Below are 12374 nucleotides of genomic sequence, written 5' to 3' on the forward strand. Positions count from 1 at the left end.
GTCCCCGTACACTACAGTGTACTTTATACAAACGATGAAGTGCGTAAATCCGGTTAACAACGTGTTTTACGCCAGATTGAATCGGCAGAATCTCGGTTTAAATCTGTCTCACATGACCGTCAACGAAGCGTGAGCTAGCTCCCATCTGATCGAGGCAGTTCCGCCTAAATTTACTGTACGCCATTCACCACAAGCGCTCACATTACCAGACCGCTCCCGTGACATGCTTTCCTTTAAACGTGTCACCATGTCATCCGTGACCAATTAACATCCCGTCAGTAAATCATTCCTGGCACAGCGTCGGTCTGGCGAAATTCCTGTAAGTGGGGGATATTTTGGTCACGCACGTGGGTTGCGTCAAACCTTTGTTTACAGTGACCATGTGACCAACTATAGGCCAATCAGAACGAGGCAAGTGACCTTCTTGGATAAATCAAAAAATGGCGCACATGGAGTCTACCGAGCCGGGTGAAATGAAGAAAGCAGAGCTACTCGTGCCTAGTAGCGTGGAAGGTGACGAAATAGGAGAAGAAATGAAGAAAAGCGGCTCTCGGTTTCAAGTGGCCCGTGTGGACTGTGTTAATGAAACTAAATTTGAAGAATCACCAAAGGATACAAGAAGCAATGTGTATGATAAGGGACCGGAATCTCCTTCAGCCACCTTCTCTCTCAGTGGCGATTCCTTTCGGAGTTATTCAGATACCAATAATTTGAAAACTTTTGCAATGAATACTCATGAGGCTCTGCCGTGTGTTGACCATTACAGGAACATACTGTCGGCGACAGGAGGAATGAAATCGCGACCGACACTCGCCCAGCTACACGAGGAAATGGTGAGTCACTCCACATGCTATCCTCGTGGATAGATTGTTTTGTTGACAACCAACTTTAAAATGGGCTTGACATTTTAAATTTTTATTGTGTGACTGAAAATATGCCATTTAAACTTCAGTGTTGTAGATTACGCATGTAATAACAACAGAGTAGTGAAGCGTCGTTGTAGGCTCGTTCGATTGTTTACAATATTGGTCGTTCACTGTCATATTTCACGTGTTTCCGGCAAGGGTGGCGTCTGCTCTTCCGGTTTGTCATGCACTTCAGGGTTTGGAAGCTTATTGAGACCAACGCTTAGTCTATAAAAACATTTCCTTCAAATAATTGTATTTTTTTTATTTATTAATAAAGAACCTTTGTTGGTTACACTTATTATATAAATAAAAGGATTGAGCGGCAGTGCATACATACAAATTTGGGAGGGGAGATACAGTCGAAAGTCTTTCCGAAAATGTATATAACCTTCTTTAGCACATATGTGTACAACGTTAACACATTTGGTTATGAGGAATAGTAAAGTGCAGTAGGTTGATAAAATTTTGAATCGAAACTAACCAGATGGGATAATTCTAGTCAGTGCTAGTGTGGAGCCTTATGCTTTTAGCCCCTAAATTTGAAAAAAGAAGGCGCACATTTTTAAATACAATGGGGCATTTTAACATTGTGTTGTATGGGCGTACCTCTGGAATATTTGAAATTTTAATATAAAGGATCCCTGTCAGAAAATTTCGAGAGTGAACCCTGTCCCAACTTGATATAATTATTACATGTAGATCTATGGATAAACAACATTGTTGTTCATTTTCGGTTTTGTAAACTTAACATGAGAAAATGATTACCATATGCTGTTGTAACTTCCTGATCCAGGAAGATGAAGTGAAACTCTGTGCAAGGCGTCAAGATTTTCTTTGTATGAGATATCCACTTGTACTCTCTCGTGTTAAAGTTGTCAATAAGTTAGACATGGGACACCATGTTACATCATCAATTAAGTATTAAGGACCCGTTACCTTATATGAGTCATTCTGGTTGATTAAGCAGTGATTTAAGGACATTAGGTGCATAGAGATTATTGTTCCTTATTCATCACCATGGTGATTATGTTCCACTGTTGTTGCCCCTTTCAGATTCTTGGTTAGAATAGGTCCCACTGGTATCCCATATGGTGTGTGATATGCAACTGAAAGTGTGAATGGGTTGTCAACACATCTGTGTGGCATGAATAGTAATTGGTGGACCACCTGGAAAGGTCACTTCTCAGCTGTGACCAGACTGGGGAACAAGTGTTGGACAATCTGTGGAATCGTAACAGTCTGCTACAATGTAGAGTGAATAATCAGTGGTCATATCATGCATATTGTGCAGCATTTTCACATGAAATTGAAAGTGGCAGAAGAAAAATGTGATACTGCATTGTGTGATTTGTAGCTGATTTGTATTGTCGCATGTCATAACCTTATATCGTCTGTGTCAGTGTCATTTGTAAATACATCTATTAAGGGGTTGACACCTTTGGCCATATTAAAACTAGTTTGTAGCTAATTTCAGACTAGTGGTTCATGTCACATTACAGGATTGGGGAAAAAACAACTGTCCTTCTGGATTTTCGCTAGTTTCAGACTTAGAAAACAAGTGGTCATGTCTATCCCTGCTTTTCGCACACATTGAAAATTTAATATGTTGTTAGACAAAAGAAGAATAAGCAGTTAAAACATTACCAGTTAGTATAGTATCAATATATCTGTGTGAACAGGGTCTTTTGTTTTGTTTTGAATTGTTCACTAGTCCACAGACATCTGTCCAGTTCTGCAGAAGAAAATGATAGATAGAAATATCAGCTTAAGCTGTAGTGTTTGATATTATTTTGGCAAGTCAGGCACAATTATTCTGTATTGTTTGGAATTAAGGTGTCATGAAGGTGTGCTCCTAAGGTGCTGCGATTCGCTGTGCAGAGTTGCGTCCTTTTGGCATGACAGAAACATATGATTGTTGGTAGGAATCCTGGTTCTCCCCGATTATGTTTCTAGGTTTGTCAGCACCATACCCGTGCTCGTTGGTTTCACCGAAGTTGTCAACATCTGAGACCTGCATTACTTCAGGCTTTCCTCCCACATTAAGCTGACACACCCCAATATGACTGGAATACTGTTAAAAGCGGTGTTAAACCCAACTCACTCACTCGAGTTTCATGCATGGTTCGGCAACAGTTTATTTTGAACCAAACAGCTAACTGACCAAGCAAAACAATTATCTTAAGAACAGTCTGATTATTGATTGTCAAATCTTGTAAGTCCTGCTGTGTGCCTTATGGGTTTTTGCTGTATACAGAACAGCCTCTGGCCATAGGACTGCCTACTGAGGCAAGCTAAGAATGTAGTTTATTTGTAGAAATATGTAGACACAGCCAACATATGTTTTGACAACAAAAGTCCTTGTTTTCTGTGTCACGTTGTGTTAATTTGTCTTCATGTTTTGGCATTGCTGTGATGATATGTTCTAAATGCCAGGAACATGGATAGTTATCATGCTTGTGCTCTTTAAACATTCTAAAAGGGTCGCAGTGACATTGACATGATTGGTGTCTTAGTTTAAACCTGAAGATCTTTCAGGTCAAACACGAAACACCTCAGGACTCATCAACATTCAGGTCGTTGTGAACGTAAATTAATTAAGTCCTAGGAGACAGGCATGACATCTCAGCTGTCTTACCTTTTGCTTCTCATGGCATGAAATCATTTACTCAGTGCATCATGTACACACACCCAGGCATCATGGTGAAGCAGCAACATATTTCTCACTTATTGAGGTGGTTACCAAAACTGCCTGTATGACTGTATGGGAGCCTCAACCTACAGGTATCGATCTGTGACCTGATTGCAGTGACAGATGATCCTCAGGACAATAGGTCAGCTATTGATCAGCTGTTGTCATGATTATTGTTAGTGAATGATCTGTCTTCAGGCTATGTCTTTCTTTGGCTCTGTGGCTAATATCAATACCTAGAAAACCTGATGCAGTGTTTGGTGAAAAAGAAATTCTAGTTTTTTGTCTTAAGGTGATGGTCACAATGGCATTTTTGTTACTGAATTAGAGAAGGCATTGATTTGTTAAATGTTCTATTTCTATTTCTGTGGACTCTTGGTTACTAGTACTTGTTGCCTGCTTAGCTAAGCAGGAGGGTTTGTAATTAACATAAGTCTGCTATTCCAAGACCAGTAGGGGGCATACCCGTGTCAGCACCATACCTGTGCTCGTGGGTTTCACCAAAGTGGTAAACATCAGAGACCTGCATCACCTCGGGCTTTCCTCCAACATTAAGCTGACACACCACAATATAACTGGAATACTGTTAAAAGCGGCATTAAACCCAAGTAAGTCATTCACTCACTCGAAGACCAGTAAATTCAGGAGTAGTGTCATTTCCCTGTGGACTACCACTTTCCCCATAACTCAATGACAGATTCACCCCTTTTGACTGGTGAAAATAAGAATTAATTTCCAACCCTGAACATGCTGTACTAGGAAGTAATTAAGTATTAATTTCCAGAGCCAAGTCTCCAGATTTGCTCATCAGTATGAATTCATCATGCTGTCGACGCCAGACATTGGTTTGCTTTCTATTGACCAGATAACTGATTCTTCTGACTATTGCGTAAAATCTGTCTCACTCAGTTGCTACGTGTATGTTGTGCCTTGCTAGATCAGCCCATGGGAGAGAGAGCACAGAAAGGTCAAGATAGGAAGAGGACCTGCACATGGTCAGTCATTGAGAAAGATGGATCTGACAGGCAGATATGTATAGAGGTCCTTATGCATCAGTTTCATGTCCTATTTGCGCCCTTCAATGCTGAATGTCATGAATCATTGTCACCAAATGAGTCTGTAAAGGCATCATATACATTTAGACATATGGTTAATGACAGGAAGTCTCAAGCTATTGATTTGAGCTATTTGCTGGTCAATAATCTATCTGCTGGCTTGATGTGGAGTTCTTCCTCACATTCAACTCAAAATAGTTCTGCCGCTGGTTGGATAAATGCAGAAATAGCTCAGCTGCCAAGACATCGAAGTGTGTTTTGTGAAGGGTAGCTGGAGATGAACTTGCTATGGTTACATACCTGGACATTTGCTTATTGCTTGTTACATTTCGCCAATGTGACTTAAAACTATGATGGGTGACATATATTTATCTACTGTTTGCCAGTTGGCTACCTAAAAATATACATTACTGGCGACTATAGTTATTTCTGATTCAAATAATGTCAACTCGCATAAAAATGTTCTGGAGGTATTTTGTGCCCTGTTGAAAATTGCAACACCAACTTAAGCCGTTCCAAAGAAATATTGTGGTTCCGATTACCTGACCAACACTATAACATGCTTCTGACACCAATCTTTTCTCACTATTAATCTAAGTGAATGAAATTTACTCTGTCCTTTCTCGTTTGCCAATTTTGCGATTGCAATGGAGCTTGTAAAGCATTCAGTTTTTTAATCTTTGTAGTCCTCTTGGAACTATTGATCAAAATTGTTTTAAAAAAAGAAAAGAAAGAATCCCCACCTACCCAATTTTGAACATTGCTGTAATCAGACTCACAACATATTTATGTGTGGCCTCTTAAATACTAATTTATAAAAATGATAATAAATAGATGATATTGTACAAAAAGAAAATATTTACATTATTGTTAAATGTATACAATTGAATGTCCATCTTTATCCTTCTTCACAATGAATCCCTGCCAACATGCGCCCTATTTCAAACTCTGAGTCAGTTATGGCTTTTTGGAAAAAATGATTGAATCCTTAGACTTACATTTTGCTCCCTGATAAAAAAACGAACTTAGAGGGTAGGTCTCTGAGACCCAAGAGAATAAATTAAAAAAAGTCCAACTCAAGTCTGGAATGATTTGGCAAGTCTAGATTGCCTCAGCTGTAGAAATTAAGTATTGTTCCAGGCTCCTCTTGTACATGTATTATATTATTGAATATCAATATAGGAATGGGTGCTGTCTGTCTATCTGTCAGTTGGTTTGTTTCTGGAGCAGAACTAAAAAACTCAGAACTGAGAAATATCTTAACTAAACTTGGCACATGGATAGGTCTGGCGGTGAACTGTTGCCTTTTGATAGTTTGGGATTTTTTAACAATTTATTTTTCGAGTTTCCAAAGTAACAAATTTGACTGAAAATGGTGGTAGTGCTCATTTCTGGAGCATATCTTGAAAACTGTACAATATTTCTTCACCAAACTTGGCACATAGACAGGTCTAGTGGTGCTTTTTGAGCATTCATTTCCAGAGCATTACATGGGCACAGTTTACACATTCTAGAAAAAGATCTATGCAGGGTTGTCTGAGAACCATTACCAGTATTACCTAACTGAGATGTATACCACTTGAAATTAAGGGCCCAGCCTGGTCAACATGGTCAAGTGTATGTATTAGAATGCTAAGTAGGGTCAAATCAAGGAAATGTCTAAAACTTGTAGGTTTTGATTAACACAAAATTGTAGTAAACAAAAAAGCATTTTGTTTGTATGTTTATTTCTTGTTTAACACTGCACTCAGCATTATTCCAGTTGTATGACGGTGGTGTGTAAATAATGGATTCTGAATCAGACATTCCAGTGATTGACATCATGAGCATCGATCCACGTAATTGGGACCTGAAGACATGCATGAACCAAGTCAGCGAGCCTGACCACCCAATCCTGTTAGTCGCCTCTTATGACAAGCTTAGTCGCCTTTTGAGATAACTAGAATGTAAAAGACTGATCACTCAATGTTCATTTTGAAGACATGAAGAATGATAAGTTTGTCGTGTGGTTCATGTTTTGTGTTTCACAGAAGCTCACATCAGTGATGACAGTGAAGGAGACCTCCAAGAATATCAAGTCTGTACAGGAGACAATACACATGGTATTGCTGTGTATGTTTCAACATGTTTCAAGAACAGTGTCCAACTATGTGATGTAACATTGTCTGGCAGTATTGAATACATTTCCTTTCTTGTTGGCAAGTTCTGCAACACGTTTCAAGAACCGTGTCCAACTATGTGATGTAACATTGTCTCGCAGTATTGAATACATTTCCTTTCTTGTTGGCAAGTTCTGCAACATGTTTCAAGAACAGTGTCCAACTATGTGATGTAACATTGTCTCGCAGTATTGAATACATTTCCTTTCTTGTTGGCAAGTTCTGCAACACGTTTCAAGAACAGTGTCCAACTATGTGATGTAACATTGTCTCGCAGTATTGAATACATTTCCTTTCTTGTTGGCAAGTTCGGCATTGCTTGTGTGTATGTTCCTTCCAAAGTGTCATGGACACGGTTGTCACATTAACTTACTGATTTGATGCAGAAACTTTAGGGTCTCTCCGACAAGCATGAATGTGAACATGTCCTTGTTACTAGGAATTTCAACTGTGATCTGAGTGAAAAACTGAAACTTGAAGATTTCTTTAATGTGCGGAAAATGACTCAACTTATCCACTCTCCAACTCACTGTCTTGGAGCTACACTGGACTTGTTGTTTACTGATCATGCCAGTGCTATGGCATTCCGGACTCCAGTCTACTACTCAGATCATCAGATGATTGGTGCTGTACTTCTCAGTACACCTCATGATAACCCCTGCTCTCATTGATCTCTAAGTAAAGTAAGAACTCCCTTACTTCTCTAATTATTGTTTAAGTAATAATACGACTCATCACAAATACAGTTACGTATTCTGTCCTAAACAGCAGATGGCAAGAAACACCAGTAATAATGGTTTTAGTGCTTGCAATTAGGCCATTTACAAAAAGGTCAAGTAAACAAAATTCACAGGGGTTAATGTTTTGTACACAACTAGACATGTCATATTGGTGGGGGATATGAGTATTTCATGCTTGTTTTGTTTATTTTTTTAATGTATGTTTTCAAATAAGATAACTTTATTTCTGGGACTAAATGTGATTCTACTGGAAGCAGGATATAAGAAGTATGAAGTAACATATTAAAAAATCTGTTAAACAATTAAAAAAATAGGTGGCCTAATAAATGTTAATATTAATTAGTCTGTCAGTAACAGCCTGGAGAACATGTCTCTGTTTCTAACTTGTTTTATGTTTCAGCTGTATTGCTGTTATTGCATTGCACAGTGATGAATATTGTCATATATATAGGCATTGTGATGTAACAACTATTCCATAGAGGAAACCAAATAGTAGGGTTGGGAATTGGACCAAAAAGTGTATTGCGATAAATTGCAATATTTCAAAAACATATTGCAATATTATTGCAATATATTGGGAAATAATTTCTAACTAGAGAAAAGCTTTTTTTCATATCCCTTTGACAAATATCAATATGAAAGCTGCAATGTTAACAATTTGGTCAAAATTATGAACCAATTTTAATAAATTGTACTATTTTTTTATCGACAATCAAATAAAGAGTATGAAGCATTTGTTTTGTCTTTGTTTTGATTTAAAAAGGTAGGACTATATATCATGGCATATACATGTCAGTCACAGTCTCCAACCTTTTTCAATCACATTTGAATAATGTTAACTCTCTGAAACAGTTTGAAAAACATTAACATTAACATTAACATAAATTTGATAAGAATCATACATCATGACAAATTCCATGTCGGTCATTGTCTCTCATCAAACATTGTGAAAAAAATTACACTCAATGTCAAAAGATACAACTGGTCAAATTCCAAATGTTTTACCACTACCAGTACTGTGATCACAATGAAATGTGTTTTTCTTATGTATTCTGGATAGTGAACAGCCAGCAAAAACAAGTTGAGAAAAGGAAAGTAACATAAAATCCTAGTCTTCATGATAGGTCACTTACCTGTGTGTGTTTGTATGGCTGCTTGTACTAGTCCGGACTGAATACATATTTTTATCAGGTGGTGTTTGAATAATGAGGGAAAAACCGATACGCCAAAAACGTATCGTGATGAATTTGTATTGCAATATACTGGTATACCGATAAAACCGCACATCCCTACCAAATAGTATGTGTTTTGTCGAGTTCCAAGCAACATCTTGCTACCTGGGTTAGTTCAGAAGATTAATCTATTCATACTCTTATCACCTGTCTCATCTTATTCACCCCAAACTGTACTGTATCACTATATAATGTTCATTTATAAATTCATGAAAGATTAATGACAAACTGGCACTTTGACCACGAGTTCAGTCAGGTACGTGTCAGTTACAGGAATATTCAACCACATATTATCCAGGTATCCAAACAGTTTTATAGTTGCCATTTTGCCATTTGCTACCACTAATTTAGAGCCCTTGTTGAGTGATCAATGTTTTGAAAATTATTGATTCTGTCTGCATCACAGAACATCCAGCTAGGTAATTGATCATGTTGATGTCACATCACCTTGTGTAGCCTTTCTCCCTGTCTCATGCTACATCGCATGGCTGAACTTGTTGTAGGACAACTCATTAAACAGCATGTGATCAGGGGAATTCCCGAATCCTGTTGTTTGTTCTTGACATGGATTATTTATCTCCTCTGTTACACAAGAAATTCATTCTTCTGATCCATTTTGGATTTACGTAGTAACAATAACCATGACCCTACTGATAGTGATAGAAGACTGAGGCAAGTCATGATTCTTGATTCTTGATTCTTGATAATGGCTGACGGTCATCAACCGCCAGTGACTTGACATGTGCACATGTGCAGGATCAGCACAGCCATCATGCCTAAGCATGTGACTTATGAAGTTGATCTCATTCTTGTGTCGACCCGTGAAGATCCGGGTAGAATTGGTCTTCAGAAACCCATGCTTGCGGTACAAGGCAAATGCTTGTTGTTAGAGGTGAATAACAGGATCGGGTGGTCAAGCTCGCTGACTTGGTTGATACATGTCATCGTATCCCAATTGCGTGGATCGATACACATGATGTCAATCACTCGATTGTCTGGTCTAGCTGGAATATTGCTGAGTGCAGCGTTAAACATCAAATAAACAAACAAACATTGTTGTTATCTTTTTTACCTACATCTGTAGAATTATGAATTATAAAGTTATACGAGAGAAAAAATCCTTTATAACATAGCTTGTGTAAACCGAAACATTAAGATTGTTCTTGAAGACCAACTGACTTTGACTTTCTTTGTTTGAATAGTCTACCTGAATAGCAGTCATTTTCAGTTTTCTTTTGTTAATATTGATTATGACATATAAATATCTAACTCTTTTTGATACATTAACATGATTAAGTTGTAATCAAAAGAGCAACTTGACTGAATCTTTAGTGTTATCATGAAGATGATGTACATGATGTAGTCACCAACTGAACTTGTATAATATTAGTTTTAGTGATGATTTTGTATTAGTTTTAGTGATGATTTTGTATTTGTTTTATTGATGATTTTGTATTAGGTAGCTAGTGAGAGGACTGACCTGGGTGTCAAGGAGTTCAGAAACTTCCTTGTTTGTCCATTAGTAGTGTTTGTAACTTGACCTTCTACATGTATACATGTTCTTGTTTCCTGCTGCTAAGGGTGCAGTAAGACTCGTACACCACCACACAGATATCTAGAACAAATCTATGTGTTGCACCAACTGTTTTAGCTAGTAGTAGAGCAGAACAGTTTTGTCAGTATCTCTTGCTCAATACTTCAGGTAATAGAGCATAATGATAGAGATGGTGTGAGATATTGAGTGATATTTCAGGGATTTATCTAGACCTGCTCAGAGGACAATATTTGGCCCAAGTCTGCAGCAAATGTTATAAAAACTCCCTTTTTGGAACTGAATATGTCCCAATTCGTGTTACAGTGTATTGATGTGTATAACTAATAAGTAGTTTGGTTGCTTTGTAGAAATAATCTGTGTTCACTTATAACAAGACCAATAAAATAAAAAGGAACTGGTTTTATTGCCTGGTTATATATTTTTCATTAAATGCAATCTCAAAATACCTCTGAATTTAAGAAACTATGAACTTTAAGAAATCCCAAGTTTGGAATAAAATACATATTTTTCCCAATTTGCCTGCTAGGGGCACTTTGTCAAGAATCCTAGATAAATAATACTAATTGCTATGAATAATTGGCCCTAAAGGATGATTAGACAGTCGTTCAAGTGGAGTATGTGATAGGATACATATTTAAATACAGAGATTGTGTTATGTATCATGATAAGTGCACAGGTTCCATGTGGTCTTAGGTAATCTTTGTTTGTTGTTTAACTCGGCAATAATCCAGCTATATAACGGTGGTCTGTCAATAATCGAGTCTAGATCAGACAATCAAGGGACTGACATCAAGAGCATCAAACTATGCAATTGGGATACGATGACATGCATCAACCAAGTCAGCAAGTCTGACCACCTGATCCCGTTCGTCGCCGGTCATGGCAAGCTTGGGTTGCTTGAGACCTATTCTTTCCCGGATCTTCACGGGTCTCTTGCAGGCTTAGGTAATGCAGCTTGCTGTTCACGGTTGTTTGCCTGCATAATGTCAGGATCTGCTGATCATGGCTGATGTTGGGTTGAATCCAAGATTTGCCTTGATTAATATTCTTGGTAGGTCAAAATTGAGGATGGAATTCTAGGGTTTTTGTAACAGTTTTCATGTTAGACACTTAGGTAAAGTTAGGCATCCTCAGACAATATAGAAATGTTAGCTGCAAATACAATTGCTGAAAAGGACCCCATGACCCGTCAAAGGGTCGACACTGCAAATGACTTGATATGTTATGGAGAGGATGAACATAGTTTAATTTTCTTTAACCAGTTTGACTGAAACTATAACAAATGAGAAGTAAGACTGAGTATGTAATTAGGTTTGCACCAGATGACCTATGTCTGCATGTAACCATATGCTTATACTTGATGACTTGTGACTGCACTCCCATTCATGAAGTCACAAAGAATACCCAAGCCGTGAAGGCTTGTCATAATTACAGCACAGTGAGTTGCTACTACCAGGCTATGAGTGTATCTCACATTGTTATAACCATGACCCTATTAGGCCTGGCTGAAAATGCTTCCATGCCATCTCTCAAGTGCTGCAATTATTTTATACGGTACAGTCAATTCTCAAGAATGCTTGAATTACCATCATTGCCATGGGACTTTATTGGTTACAGGCTACCACATTGTTGCTCAGGGAGCGTGACCCAGTTGGACTAGAGGTTTCAGGGGAAAGTGGTAGGAGCAACCATCTGCCTCCATGACATTGATCGTGTCCATACTTAGATTTATGTAGAAGAAACTAGTTTTCGTCCACTAGTCCTTGTAATGATAACATAGCAAAGCCCTTAAAAAGGGCAAATTTCTACTAGTCCTTATAGACCCATGAAGATCTGGGGTAGATTCGGTCATCAGCAACCCATTCTTGCTGTAAAAGGCAACTATGCTTGTCGTAAAAGGCGACTAACGACCTCGGGTGGTCAGGCTCGCTGACTTGGTTGATGAATGTCATCTTATCCCAATTGCATGGATCGATGTTCATGATGTCAATCACTAGATTGTCTGGTCCAGACTAGATTATTTACAGAGCACCCTC

General features: G+C 38.2%; 1 protein-coding gene across 2 annotated transcripts in view; it reads left to right on the forward strand.

Moving 5' to 3' along the window:
* Positions 1-288: 288 nt before the first annotated feature.
* LOC139476716 (solute carrier family 12 member 2-like) overlaps positions 289-12374 on the forward strand; it is an 87820-nt gene continuing 75734 nt past the window's right edge. For both annotated transcript variants that reach the window (XM_071259437.1, XM_071259447.1), the window contains exon 1: positions 289-833. In XM_071259437.1, coding sequence (XP_071115538.1) covers positions 441-833 — 393 coding nt within the window. In that variant the 5' untranslated portion in view covers positions 289-440. The remainder of the gene's footprint in view (positions 834-12374) is intronic.

This window comes from Haliotis cracherodii, unplaced genomic scaffold (assembly GCF_022045235.1).
Source record: "Haliotis cracherodii isolate W230 unplaced genomic scaffold, xgHalCrac1.p SCAF_1, whole genome shotgun sequence".
NCBI lineage: Eukaryota > Metazoa > Mollusca > Gastropoda > Lepetellida > Haliotidae > Haliotis > Haliotis cracherodii.